This window comes from Melozone crissalis, unplaced genomic scaffold (genome assembly GCF_028551555.1).
Source record: "Melozone crissalis strain CALT ecotype California unplaced genomic scaffold, PUWL_Pcris_2 ptg000006l_1, whole genome shotgun sequence".
Classification (NCBI taxonomy): domain Eukaryota; kingdom Metazoa; phylum Chordata; class Aves; order Passeriformes; family Passerellidae; genus Melozone; species Melozone crissalis.
The window spans coordinates 35,424,410-35,439,323 of record NW_026535784.1 but is presented as its reverse complement, the minus strand read 5'-3'; the positions used below and the strand labels follow the sequence as shown (position 1 = coordinate 35,439,323).

Here is a 14,914-nt window from a genome sequence, read left to right as displayed (position 1 = left end):
CTGAGTTGCAAAACACAAGTTCCTACAGCTTAAAAAAGAGAAAACCACATCAACTTTGAACAGTTTGTCTTTATTATTAGACTTTTGTGTTGTAAACACTGAAAACTGCAGCAGAGGGCAAATGAAAGAAGCAACTCCATTTATCCTTTTGCATGAATTAGTGCATAGATTGAAATGTTTAGGGAAAAAAGAAATCAAGCAAACATTTTAGCATAAGCTGCTTTCTCTTTCTCCCTTTGGGCCTTTATCTTCTGCTTGATTTTGAGTGTTTCCGTCTGGATAGCTGCTCAAAAAGAAAATGACAGAGTTACAGTAATCTCTTTACATGAGGTCTCCTCATAGGTTAACACCAGGTCACTGCTAGAACTTACCTATGTTATATTTCATAAAACTGCATTTAATCTTTGATTAGGTCAGATACTAGCAGCAAAAGCCTTGTCCCTTGCTTTGTGTCAACTAGTAAGGCAACCACATCAAGGAGCATGCAGCAAGCATGGTGTGGGTGCCAATACAGAACTTAGGAGATAAAAATCTCACCCAATGAGAGGAGGAAATTAAGCTAGTAAGAGCCCTGTGAGATACAGACACAGTTCAAGAGGAATGCTGCTGACCTACATAAGGAGGTTTTCCAGTGCAACAGAAGCATCACTGCTGTATAAAATCAGGTTTTCCACCTCAGTGGGTTCTGTGCTTAGAGAATGTCAGTGTTTAAGAAGCTAGCATTTTAGGCATCACACTGGTATTAATTCCAACTGAATACTACCCTGGATACTTTGCTAAATTCTTATGGGAATTTTTAAAGAAACAGTTTATTTTACCTTTGTCTTCAGGGGCTATTTCATGAGCCTTTTTAAGATCAGCCTTAAATAAAAGAAAAATATAAATTAATGATCTGACAGAACTTTAAATTTAAAAAGACAAAAAGAAGTGATCATTACCAGTGCTTGATCAAGATCTTTTATTCCCTGCCATCCTTGAGCCCGTCTGTAGAGAGCTTTAGTATTTGCTGGATCTATTTTAAGAGCCTGTAAATTTAATAAAATTGTCACATTAACATTTCTTATACTTCACAGCCTCCCATCTCCACAAATGGCACAATTCACACCAGCAGACAATCTTCACAGTTGGTTTGAGGGTAAGCTGTCAAAACATTAACTGTGTAAAAAGGAATGCTATAATGCAGCACAGTGAATAGCAAGTAATCAGCTTCAGTATCGCTGCAGCAAAAGTGGTCTTTTGTGAAGGATGAGCACACACGAGGCCCAAATGGAACAGCTGCTGTGTGTGTGTATATATAGAGAGCTGTCAGGGCTGAGGAGTTGCTGCAGTTCAAATTATCCTAACCTCGAGTCTCACAGGGCATCTCTCTATTACAGCTCCTTCCTTCGCACCAAACCTCCTCAAATGGCATCATAAATAAAGAGATTTCCTGTAAAGATTTTTTTCACTGTGCGCTAGAAAAATACATGCAAGCAATCCATCTCATCATGCTTCAGGAACTTTGCCAAGTTCCAGTCATTACGCCTTTTTTGAGCTGAATGTTTTCAATAATGTGTATATGCCAGCTCTATTATGACAATATCAAAATAGGAAATACAATGGCTGGGCAAAAAGATTGTTCCACTATTTGATTACTTTGATCATTTTTTCAGAATACCTCAGATAATTTGGTCAGCTAGCTGTTACCTTATCTTGCCTGTGAAGATCACATTTTTACTGCAGTTAGCTCTATTGTGTCTTTAATTTAAAGAATGTAGCTTCTCAGTGTTTAGAGGAAATGTCTTCACAGCAATGTGTTGCTTTAATAATTTTATTTACTAACCTTAAGTCATTAATAGACAACACATCCATATTTTTTAAATCACTTGGGTATTGGCTGTTAATAGAAAGGAAGTGTTACTGTGGGTGCTCCTATTGATCTACCTACTATAAAGCCTTCAGCCTCTTCTGTGCTAAGAATTAGTCTGGATTGTATACACAGAAGTAGCATTCTTTGGTTTTACTTTGACCATTGTGCTTACAGCTATTTCAATGCAAGGTTTGTTTGAACAGGTTCAGCTGTTCATAATTCATTATTTACACCAAACAATGCATGTATTCCAGGCTGTTAATTTAAATTGCTTTTGGCCTTGTGAAATCATAAAAGTAAAAGTGTACAGTTTCTCATTAACAATTACCTAGAACTTTACTAGCTAATTTTAGGAAACTGGTGTTCTGATTAAAGCACTGACACAGTTATTAGACATAAGCTAAATGACTTACAGAAATCTATTACAGCTGTGGAGTTGCCCTCATCTAACAATTGTTTACTCTTAACAAAAGGAAGTGTGATTTTCTTCCCACAATGGCAAGTACTATTAGTTATAGTAATTTCTACCTGTAACACTTTTGTTTCAGTTTTTACCACTTTCTAGGTGACAGGTATCACATTACACAATATTTTTACTATTTTCTTCTTTCCTCCTTCCCCATTTGTCCGTTCTAAATATAGGTTTATGAAGGTTTTCCAGCATCAGCAAGCTAGAAAGCAAGGCAGCATTCTAATGACCTCACAGATAAGGTGAGACTCCTGCTTTCAGCACAAGGCCCTAGGAGATGCTGCTCAGGATCCTTTGCTAACAGATAAGAGCATTCTTTCCTCTGTTCTGTTCATATTATTGGAGTTTTACTGAATTATTTAAAGTTTCCTCAAATTTACTAAATTTTCACTATGCCAATGTCATGGTTCCTTTTTTTTTCCTTTAAATCTACTGGTTTTCTTTTTTCCAGATTTATCACTACCTTGTTTCTTTCTTGCTATTCAGTCATTTTATTTCACAATTAAGCCTGCCTGGAAGGTTAGTTATTTAGTTAAAGTCCCTGCCATGAATAAAATACAAGGCCATCAAATCTAGGGGCAAGTAAAACATTTTGCTCATATTTGTCTTCCAGAGGAAAGTATTCCTCTTTCACTGAAAACAGTTTAACTCTTTGTAATGTAAGAAGTAGCTCTACAATCCAAACTGACAATGATGTGCTTTTTTCCTGGCAGTAAGCAACAGCCCTCTTTTGTTTGTTTCTAATTATTCATTTCAATTTCAGAATCATTTTAAAAAGCCACATATTGGAAAGTTAGTACTAAGTTCACCATGAGCTTCTACTTGTTTACTTTCAAATCATAAGCTTGTCCGAAGACTTTAAAAAAGCTTTGTGGTCTTGTGTCTACACAGGCCAATTCTTGACCAAGATACTGAACATTACATTTACCTCTGAACAGCTGTCAATGGCTCCCTGCCAATCTGACAGTTTTAGTTTGCAAGCACCAATGTTTAGAACACAGGTCAAAGCAACAGTCTTTAACTTGGGCTTGTCTGCCTCCTCTGCCACTTCTTCAGAAGCTTCTACATACCTGCAGAAAAACAGATTCATACACAACATGGGTTAGTGTTGCAACTTCCATATTGTCCTCCCCTTAGCTATCTCTCCACAGATATGTGTGAACCAACCTATCCACACTACTTCTAAAGCAGCTTCAACTGTTACAAATCCTTATTAAACTAAACACATAAACTGCACCCTAAAAAACCAATCAACTCTCACTAAGGAATGTCTTCCTGTAACTCTTAGTCCTCCACTGTATTAGCACACTTTTTCTTAGACAAATGCACTATTCTACTGCAGGAAAACATCAGAATTTATCTCAAGTTCACTCTCAAAAAACACATTGCTCATCAGTGCTAGAAAATCAACACCACCACTGCCCTTCCACGTTCACGAGAAGCTTTATCTCTTCTTGAGTTCCCTCAATAACCTTTTAATTAGCTTAGGCATTTGTAGCTAAAATCTGAAGCTAACTTTACTTTGTAAAGGAGTGTGGTTTATGAGCATTAGTAACAACACCTTCTTCCCACTGTCCTCCTTCATGACTCTTCCTGAACTTCAAAACTGACACTGGTTCAGAAGGAGCCACAGCAGTTACTACATCTCTGTTTTGAAAGCACATTTCTTAACTTACAATGTGCTAATGCCGTCTGGTTTTTATTTCCAGTGGCAAAGGTCTGCTGTGGATACAAAAGTTTTAACTCCTTAATGGTCTATTTGATAGAACTTCTCTGAGTTTTATTTAAAAAACAAAAATTGTGCTTACATACATTCACATTTTAAGCATGCTATGAATTAATGTAGTCTTTGCAGATCAGGGCCTATGGAAGTTCACTTTTTGCATGCCCTGTCCTTTTTGTTTTTCATATATAACCTTTGTATCACAAAAATTAGCAATACTTAAAAAGTAAATTAGAAGCTTTGTGCTTCTAAATTAGATGCAGTCCCAGTGCTTGTTCCACTTGCTGAAGATGAGAACAAGAAGAAAGAGCAAACATGTAAAAGGTAAGGGGAGTTATAACACAAATCTGTATTATGTTCAAAACAAATGGAACACATGTATAATATTTATCAATCACACCAAAACATTAAAGACTGCAACCATTCTGGACATAAGGTTAGAGCTTCCAAGTTAAAGAAATCAGTGGAGTAAGTATCAAGGGAGATAACAGGAAGTAATACTTTCTTTTTGTTTAAAAAAAAAAAAGGTGTCAATTCTAACATGTAAAATGTATTTTTTAAAAAATGCTAAGAAGCAATAAAGCAAGAAAAAGAACATAAGATTGGAATGGTTACTGTAGGTGAAAAGAAAAAAGCATTTTCAGATGGTGTGCCAGGTAGATTGTACCTAAGCCATGGGATACCCTGGCAAGAGCTATTCTTTTCCTGTAAGTTCTAGGGAAGTGCCAGCTAAAGGTCACCATCCTACATAAAGTATCAGATTCTAAGGTACAGTTACAGGGCATGTCCATAAAAGTATGGCCTATAAAGAAAAGCTGGAAAGATCAGATTCATTTAGTCTAGAAAATTACTATGATTTCCACCTACAAGGACAAATAAGCACCAAAGCAGCTCAGACAGGAAAAGCTTTCACTGGGTGTGCTTAAAAGTGAGCAAGACACCTAACTGGAAGGGATGGTGTAATTATATCTGGCATTTACTTAAGAATGGGGAGAGAAAATGGACAGATACAACAAAGATCCATTCCAGCCTTTTTAATGTACAGTTTCCAAAAGGTTTGCATAGAAATCCTTTTTACTTTGGGGTTTCTGTTTCTATGATGGGCTTTTTAAGGGCAGGTTGAGACACTGCATCTTGGGTTAATATCTGCAATAAAAGGATTCATTTTATGGTTCAGAAAGGTGACATTTATTTGAAAGCTAGTCTGATAAAATCTCAGCTGAAGCATTTAATATGCCTGATTTTTTTTCTTACATTTTTGTAACTGTTGCTTAACCAGTGATCATTAAGAAGGTTGAGATAAAGGTCAGTTAAGTATAACTTTATTTTTAAGAGATGTTCACATACTTAAAACAAAAAGCATGAAAATATGAAAGGAACAGTATGGAAGCAAAAGCAGAAAGACTATGATTTTGAAGGCAAGTCTGAATTATTCATGAAGTCAGGATGATGGTATGGGCCCACAGAAAAAAAAAAACAATAATGAATGAGTAAGGGCCACATTGGTCTTTTGAACTTATCAATTTCCTAAATCTACTGCTTTTTATAAATCATAGAAAATCATTTCCCTTCCTTGCTGTCCATTAACTACCCTGGATACTCCTATACTTTTCTTCCCAGATATGTACCTGCACAGTGGCAGTATTATAAAGAGTATTTAGGCAGTTCTCAGGAATACTTCTTACCTAGCAAAGAGTGGAAGACTTAATTGATTATGTAGCTAAAAATCAACCAGATGTTTTCAAGATTCAGAAGGATCTTTGTTTAAAAAAGAAAAGAGCACTGCACCAGGCACCTTTTAAAGGCACAAATCACTGCTTAATAGTGGGATTCGTTTGGGTTACAGGAACTGCACCTGATTGAGGGATGAGAGCCTTACCGTAAACTTTTACTATACTTTTTAGCTGCCATTGCCCAATTTTGCGATTTGAAGAAAGTATTTCCTATATTCTTTGTGTCTTCTGCTATGGCCACAATCTTGTCAACCTAATAAAATAGATGGGAAATATAAAGGATGAATGTATTTATGAAAGAAGTCATGAATTAACTAATGTTTAACAGTACGATCCCAGGCCCATCCTCTTTCAAGCTTTATAAGATCTCAGAATAGAAATACTCCAATTTCAAACAAAATACTACTTTCAAACCACTTCTGTAATATCCTCTACTTTATGTAACACAAAGATCTGAAAGATGAAATTCCTAGTGGCTTTTCTACAGTATAAATGGTGAGAAAATACTAGAGAAGACAGATTAGTCCAACTCTTTTCCCTAAATGCTGCTACCCACATAGAGCTATATATAAAGGTGTTGACCATTATTCAAAGAAAAGAAGATGAATTTACAAGCAAAGTATTCAACCAAGACTGTCTTATTCCTGACAAAACGTTGTCTTCTGCTTCTCAAAACAGTATCACTCACGTGAACCCTGCACATGCTCAAAGTGGAAGTCATGTCAACACAATTCTCCTTCTCTCTGAACACTTAACATATCAATGGAAGGAGAAAAGAACTGCCTATCTTTATCAAGTCCATAATTTCTATTTCCACAACTGTATACACTTCAAGTTACTTCTCTAGTGGTAATTATAAATAGTTTATCGTTACAGCTGTCTATTTTACCCTACTACAATCAGTAACCTTGGCAAAAACTGATCAGTGTGAGACCAATGTCACCATGGTTTCTGTAGTTGGTTTATATGAACAAGTTTTAAGTTAAAGGGCACAGGCACTTGCCAACTTCAATTCTACACCACATCAAAGGCTATCCAAAAGCATTTTCATAAGTTGAAGTGCCTCTCAACAGCCAAGGAGATTGTTTTGTAGCTCAAATGGATTTTTACTATTCTTATTCTCTATTTGGAATCTACTCATGCAGCCCCCTTTTCTTCCCCATCTCACAAATCAATGTTTGACTTGCACAGTTTGTCTAGTTCCCCTACATGAGAAATTAAAACCCTGCAGAAGAGCTGCTTTCACCAGTCTGCTCCCTGACTTCCAACAACAGATCTTCTGCAGGTTTGAACAATCTAAAAAGTAAACAACTACTGGGAAGAATGAACAACTACCTCTGATGTAGTAAAAACCTTTTAAAAAGGCCAATCCTTTATTTCTAATAAGTGGGGCAGAGTCTGTTAAACAGTGAGTATTTTTAAAAGTGTGTAGATAACAACATTAAGTTAGATGTCTGCAGGATGGAGTTCTAGTAATTGCAACCTGACATTACAGCACAAACAGAAATAAAAAGAAATCAAGAACAGAAATTAAGTATGACAATTTTAAGTTACTGGGGGGAAAAAACGGGCTGAAATTAGCACTGAAAAAAAGAGGTAACAATCTCTTCCCACACAGCCTTCTCTTTCTTAAAATGGAATGTCACCATTTAACCAGGACCTCGATCCATTCTTAAGAAAAAAAGCTTAATGAACATCATCACAGATACCATGTAACTCAGATCACCTACAAGTCTTGCAATCTGCAAAATACCCAAGAAGAAAAATACTTACATCTTTCAAGTCTATATCTGAATCTTCAGGAAAATCTGGATGAGCATCTCCAGATCCATCCTGGGGAGTAATTCCCCAGTCATCTCCTTCCTTTAGCTCTCCACATTCGGCGATGACACACAACTGAAAAAATGAAGTGTAAATAGTAGTATTGCTTATTAAGACAATTTTTAAAAAAGCAGTAACTTCCAAGTGCTCTTTGAAATTTTTGAAAGTCCATAAAAAGGCTTTTTCATCTGTTGTTTGGGTGCATTTATTTCAGAAACCCATCACATCATTAGCCTATCCTCATCAAAAGGCTTTTATCACACCAAGTGTTGTGTTCAGAGGATCAGCATTCCTAAAACACCATACCCACGCTTCATGGGGAGGCTGCAAGAGGAACTGGCAGCAAGCTGAAGTGCAGCAAAAAACAAGACATGGAAATTCTACTACATTAGAGAAGATGCTTCTTTCTTCAACTGCCAAGACTTTTAAAGTTAGAGGTATTAATTCATCCAACACCCACAAGCTGCTATGACCTACACACCAACTGCATTTTCAGAAACATGACTTCTGACATAAAAATTATAAGAATTACGTATCATTTAAGTGGGATTGTGAATTCCACCTTTTCATTTCATCGCCCATCCTACACTTCTGGCAAAGGCTTCCACCCTCACAGCTGTGTTGAACAATAAATGGTTTGTGCAAGGAAAATGTACAGTGCAAGAACAAAAGCCTCTTAACAAGGACAGTAAAATGGAAATTACCAGTTAGTAAAAATAACTAACATTTAATAGTTCTAAATATTACACCAAGAATTTAGAAGAAATTATTATACATCATGTAATGAAATAATAAACATCATCCCTCAGTGCTTTGTATTTTGCTTACCTTAGCAGGATTTTCTCCTTTAACTTCAACATTTTCTAGTATTTTAACTACACCCATTCCTTTGATCACTTGGCCAAACACCACATGTTTCCCATCCAGGTGAGGAGTAGGCACCGTTGTAATAAAGAACTGAGAGCCATTAGTACCAGGTCCTGCATTTGCCATGCTCAGCAGACCTGGTTTGTCATGCTGCATTGGGGGGGAAAAAAATCACCATCAGCATTTAAAATATGTTATAAAATCATATGGAAGGTTCTGTAAGGCTGATCATAAACATAGCCAGGACAGCCATAGCAACTCGGTAAACCAATTACATACAGGTGCCAACTAATTTTAACCACCCTGACTGAAGAGGGCAAATGCTCAGCTCAGGGTCTTTACCTGCCCCCTACCAATGCAGCAAGCACAGCCACATGTGACTTAATGCTGTAACACCTGTCTCCTGCTTCTACAATCCACCCCCTACACAGCTGATGAGTTTAGGCAGATCACCTGAGAAAGGAGTGAAGTTCCTCACTGAATTATTTAAGACCACTGGCCTTAAGAAATGAGGCTACACACCACTGAAACCAACTTTAATGTTGAGCTGCTAAGATGGGTATGTAATGTGAATTTTAAAAGGATTATGCACACAAAATATGGTGTAGAACTACGGAATTTAGAGGACTGTGGTCTTTGAAATTCATGATTTGGTCATTTTGTTTGGGGATTTTTAATCTCCTTCCCTTTCCTAGAGACATAGTTTTTAGTCTGTTGGGATTTTTAACCATATAATTGTTTTGCCACTTAGGCCACCAGGCCTTAAACTAAAAGAAAATTGTTAAACAGCCTAATGTAAGAAGATACTGTTTATCCTGTTTCTTGCAAGAACTTTTTCCTTTTTTGAACTAAGACTTTTCTTGTCCCAGCACACAGATTATTCTGCACTGCAAAAATGTATTTTTTATTACATGTTGTGAATGTCTTGTTTAAGTGGCACAACCCAGCCATGAAGTTGTTACTCTCCCCAAGTTGGTCTGGTTATTAAGTGCAAGGAACTCCATTTAATCTAAGTGAGGATGTTATACCTAGACACTGGTACACATCTAAAGCATTCATGCTGTGGTACTGTTAAGAAACTTAATACTGTGGGAAGGAGAGGAGGAGCAAAAAGTGATGATAGCACAGAGGACATAGAAACAGATTTCAGAGCTCAATGAGAGTTTGATTAGTTTGAGATAACAGTCTGAGCCTGGTGTATTTAAGCATCTGCTCTTTCCCTACATTCTCTACCAGTTTCAAGAACCTGTTCTTTTGAAAACTGTTTTCCCACATAGTGTTTGGATTTCCATAGTGGTAGGTAGGGAGACCTCCTTGCCTGAACTGTTTACCTGGTCCTAAGGCACAGTAAGTCTGAATCTTTTCAGTCAGGATTTGGCTTAGGAACTCTGGGAAAAGGTTCCACAGCTGAGAGCCAGAATCACACCCAGCCAACAGAAAGCTACTGGAATCTTGGCTTTATCTGTTCTAACCTTGAAACTTGCCCTGGGAGTCAGAGATGGCAAATGACAGAGGAGCCTGTGTCCCAGAGCAAGAGAAGGCAGCTGGTAGGATTGCAGCCTCCAAAACAAATATCTGATACTTTGCATTGTAGTTGCTGGCAAACAAGTTAAACAGAAGGGTTGCCCCACAGCAGATTTCTGCAAATACCATTTGAGGCTGGTCACTGCTTCACTGCCTAAGCCCTGTAAATCTTAGCTTTTCCTCCCCCTCTCCCCAGTTACAGCTAGTGCTAGACAGCAATAGCTTGTAAACAAAAAAAACAAGTAACAGTAAGTTCTGGTGTTGCCTTAAACCTGCAGGTTTACCTTTTGTCTATAAAGATGTGGGAGGACAAGTTGGAAATTATAGAGAGCAGTCTGGTGCCTTCAATCTCCTCACTTATACCCAACCCCATTTTGTCTGGAATCAACTATCAATTTTAGTCCCAAATTACGAGAGTCTCTATACAGAAAACTCTTGTCACTCATGAATTTTCTTGCTGTGTTTTGAAAACCACTGCAGACAGATGGAGTGTCTTTCTCATTATGATTTCTGTGGTCATTCTGTAAGCTTATAAAGCAAGCAAAAAAATCTGGACAAAATCAGATTCTGTGACAGATCCAAGGCTTGCAAAACTATGCCATAGTAACAGCGCTTGGGGTTGTGTAAGTTGGGTGTTCCCCAACAGCAGAGCCATTAGCTGGAGAAGTGGCATCAAGAAAAGCCTAGTGGGACTGATCTGAGATGATAAGCTGACTACTGACAAAAGTTTTGCAGTTTACTGCAATTTGCAACAGTTCATGCAACCAGCACAAGAACAAACAGTTCCAGTGTCCTCAAATATCAACAAAAACAACTCTTTGTTTTCTGAGATAGTGGGTGAGAACACTGCAGGGCTGCTGGATTAAGTGCAAGAGCTAGTGAATTTCCACCTAACAGAGACATTTAAATTCCCAGTAAAATCCTAACATACTTGGCAAACAGATAACAGGAATCAAGCTCTTAAGAGTCTGTACAGGATCCAAATGGGTTCTTCAACATATCTCTGGCACTCTGACAACATTTGTTAGAGCTGAGAAGTACAGAAACGGGAATCATTTGTATCATGTTCACAACTACTTCTGGATCTCAAAGAACAACCAAAAACATGACACAAAGTCATCTTCAGGAATGTGATCCTGTGACAGTACCAACAGACAGACACTGTTAGCAGCAGTGCCGTGGGCACCACCAGAGTGTCAGACTTCAGAGAACACAACTGGAATTATCTTTATGATGAACACTGGAGTCACATTTCCAGTTATTGCTCCAAACTTAAGTCCTTTCAGTCTTGTGAGGAGTGGCTGAGGGAGCTGAGGTTTTTGAGAAAAGAATGTTCAAGGGTGACCTTATCACTCCCTACAACTACCTGAAAGCAAGGTGGGGGGTCAGTCTGTTCTCCCAGGCAATCAGCAACAGGATAGGAGGAAATGGCCTCAAGTTGCACCAGGAGAGGTTAAGGTTGGACATTGTGAGGAATTTCTTGACAGAAGGAGATGGGCTGCCCAGGGACGTGGTGGAGTCATCATCCCTGGAGGTGTTCAAGACCTGTCTATATATGGCATTTAGTGCTATACTCCACTTGACAAGGTGCTGTTTGGTCAAGGCTTGGACTCGTTGATGCTACAAGTATTTTCTAACCTAACAGACTCTGTGATTTTGTCAATCTGATACAGGATTTTGTTATCTGATTAGTGGAGGATTGCTCTATTTTCTTCTCCTACAATACTGGGGGCAAGTACAACTGCATTCAGGGCTTTGCTTTAACCATGGGACAGTGATATGTGTAAGGTTTTAGTCATTGTTGTTTAGAGTCTGTCATGTGCTACCACATACAACATGACATGAAAATGGTTAGTGCCCATGCTGACAATTGTTATTACTGCAGCAGGAGTAACATCACTGAAACACAACAACTGAATACAATCAGTGTTTTTAACAGAGTACCTGATAATGAAAGTTTTCATCTTCAAATTTTTCACCATATATACTTTCTCCACCTGTGCCATTTTGGTTTGAGAAATCTCCACCTTGAACCATAAATTCCTTAATAACTGTAAAAGAAAATAGTTATGAAATGTCTCAGCAAGGCACAAGGAAAAAACCCAAAAAGCTAAACAACTCTAAGATGAAAAGCAATCCTTGTCGCCAGCACCTAAATGGAACCAAAATCCGTCTTTTATTTACCAAGTCACCTAAGTACTCCTTTTCAGTTATGTGGTTATCACTTGATATTTAAACCTTTACCTGAAATTCATTTCAACCTCTTTACGACTCAGAGTAAACTAGTTTTGCAAAATTCCTACTAAATCTATAATTTACTATTGTCAGTGCATGGTAAGAACACATGATCATTCGGAGGATCAAAAAGTGAAAAACTTTCCTTCAGTAAAGTTGTTTCTTTAACAAGTACTTAAAATATTTTTTAATATTATTTCAATGGTAGACAACTTTTATTACCAATAGGAAAACAGAGGATTTCCCAGAACTTACTCCTGTGGAAAGGACATCCTTTATAATGGAGAGGTTTTCCAGTGGTAGGTCCTGTTCCTTTTTCTCCTGTACACAGCGCACGGAAATTCTCAGCAGTTTTAGGTACAACGTCAGCAAATAATTCAAAGACAATGCGTCCAACTGAAATGACAAAGAGAGAATAAGAGATTTTTAAGTCTTGTCCTAGGCATGGTGACGTGTTGAGCATTGTATGTCAAAAGAAATTAATGTTTCAAGCTTTATTATTATTATTATTATTTCAATTACTATTCAATTTCCATCTTGGAGTTGTTCTGTGGCAATTGCTCGCAGAGTTACATTGGGTTTTTAGCAATGTTATTACCAACAATGAATTCCCCTCTCAAGAATAATGTAGCAGGAATAAAGGCAGATTCTGCCAAAAACTAATGAAAATGCCAAACGCATTTTCTGCCAAAAAAAAGGGTGTGTGGGAAATCACACATACATATATTAAAGCCAAATTATGAATTTTAATATGCACACTTATGTCAATAATTTTCGTATATATGTAGCTTGTTCAATTAAAAGTAGATGCAATACAATGACTGTTTTGTGGAGACTTTTAATCCATAAAGAAGCTCATGCTAAACACATCCCTTACCCCTCACTCTCTTAAACCTGAATTTTACTAAGACACAGTGATACACTTTATATGCATATGAATAATGGCTATTTACAATTGGAGACACCACAAGCAATTGTTTAACAATTGCTGTACATGTTTTAACTGAATGGAATTAAACTTGAGTAGCAAACAGATCCTGTAATTGCTGATAAATGGATTCTGTGCTGAATTGTCATTCCTTCACTAACTGGCTTCTCACAGAGCTATTTCTCACTCCTAGCAGCCTCCATCAGTTGACGCTCCTGTTTTCTCATCAGCCTCACAGTCAATTAATTAACATAACTTCACTCTACCGGTAGCTAAATGTAAATATATTGATTCTAATTAATACAGGAATGAAAACAAATTAGACAACTGAAAGGCAATAAAAGGCAAATCATCTCATAGACTTTCTTCTTCTATTCTTCTGAGTAACAGAATGAATAAGAGAAAAACAGTATACTGACATGATTTAGGCAGTCCCTATCTTTTTCCATGTAAAATTTTTAAACCTTTCACGTAGTACCCCAGCTAACTTGCTGTTGTTTCCTTCTTTCGATTTTGACCGTTTGCCCAGATTTTTGAGTGACCTCTGGCAGCACTGGCGCCGCCAAGAGAACTAGGGCTGCGCTTTCCCCGAGCTTTCCCCGCGCAGCCCCCGCTGCCGGCCCGGCCGCCATGCCAGGCTAGCCGTGCTGGGGCAGCTCGGCGGGGCCCAGCCACGGCGGCCGGGGGCGGCTCCGGGCGAGGCCGCGCTCGGCACGGCGCAGCACGTGGAGAGCGGCGCGGGAGCGGCCGCACACGTGGGCAGCGCCGGGAGCCGAGGCCGGGCAGCGCCGGCTGCCATGGGAACGCCGTGCCCGACCCCCGGCATCGCCACGGGCCGGGCCCTGTGCTGCCATGTTGCCTTTATCGCCATGTTCCTCGGGCCTGTTCGCTCTGGCGGGGAGGCCCGTTCGCGACGGGACGTTCTCCTCCTCCTCCTCCCGCTGCCGGGGCTGTGCGCTCGCAGCCCGCAGGGCACGCCCGGCCCGGCCCAGGGTCCCCCCACGTCCTGAGCGCTGCGGCCCGGCCCGGCCCGGAGCCGCTCCTGCAGCCGGGCCCGGGCCCCGCGCGGCCCGCACTGCGCCCCGGCCCGGGGCGCTCGCCCGGGCTCCGTCGCGCCCCCTCCCCACCTCGCTCGCCCCCGATGTCCACATCGAAGAAGGCGCGGGGGTTGCTGGCCTTGCCGGGCCGGGCGACAGGGGACGGGTGCGACATGCCGCAGCTGCCCGCTGGCGCGGTGGCTCCGCCCGCTCGGCCGCCCGCGATCCCGGCCGCCCGCGAGTCGGGGCCGCTCGGCGCTCCGCCCACCGGCGGGGGCGGGCGGGCGGCCAAGCCCCGGGAGCCGGGAGCCCGCGGTGGCTGCAGCACTGGCCCGCCCCTGGGCCTGCCTCTCGGCGGCCTTAAGTGACTCGGGGATAATCCGCAGAGAAGGAGCATTGCTTTCTCGAGGTTATACACACGCACAAGGCCTGGAAATAGGGGGAAGGAGAAAGATTGTAGGTTTTGCCTGGGTTTGTATTTTATGAGCGAAATGGCAGGCTGCGTGGAAAGTCGTGATCCGTGGTAAAATTGGCAAATTGTCCGAAGTGACTATTATCCCATAAAGATTTAGAGATCCAGAATAGCTCCAGCCTTCCTAAGGTCTGAAAACAAAATATGTTTCATCCCAAAGGATGAATGTCACAATAATTGCCCCAAGGCAAACAATCTCTTTCGGACATTTGTGTTGAGTAATGGACGTACTATCAATACACTTGGTTTGAGCTCC

The 14,914-nt window shown here is 40.0% G+C and overlaps 1 protein-coding gene across 1 annotated transcript; it reads right to left on the bottom strand.

Moving 5' to 3' along the window:
* Positions 1-51: 51 nt before the first annotated feature.
* On the bottom strand, positions 52-14,403 carry PPID (peptidylprolyl isomerase D). The gene is made up of 10 exons (XM_054291787.1): positions 14,277-14,403; positions 12,477-12,617; positions 11,931-12,037; positions 8,424-8,612; positions 7,548-7,670; positions 5,921-6,027; positions 3,247-3,388; positions 939-1,025; positions 819-861; positions 52-283 (listed from the first exon to the last, which is right to left on the bottom strand). The coding sequence occupies exons 1-10, from the start codon at positions 14,359-14,361 to the stop codon at positions 195-197; spliced, it is 1,113 nt and encodes a 370-aa protein (XP_054147762.1). The 5' UTR covers positions 14,362-14,403; the 3' UTR covers positions 52-194.
* Between the last annotated feature and the right edge of the window lie 511 nt (positions 14,404-14,914).

What these genes read in the sequence shown, in the direction of transcription:
- PPID (XM_054291787.1), bottom strand. Translation starts at nt 14,361, where the DNA reads ATGTCGCACCCGTCCCCTGTCGCCCGGCCCGGCAAGGCCAGCAACCCC. An exon ending in AAGTATAGTAAAAGTTTACG is followed by an intron (nt 3,389 to 5,920) that starts GTAAGGCTCTCA and finishes GTTTTTCTGCAG; the next exon opens with GTATGTAGAAGCTTCTGAAG. An exon ending in AATAGCCCCTGAAGACAAAG is followed by an intron (nt 284 to 818) that starts GTAAAATAAACT and finishes CTTTTTGAGCAG; the next exon opens with CTATCCAGACGGAAACACTC.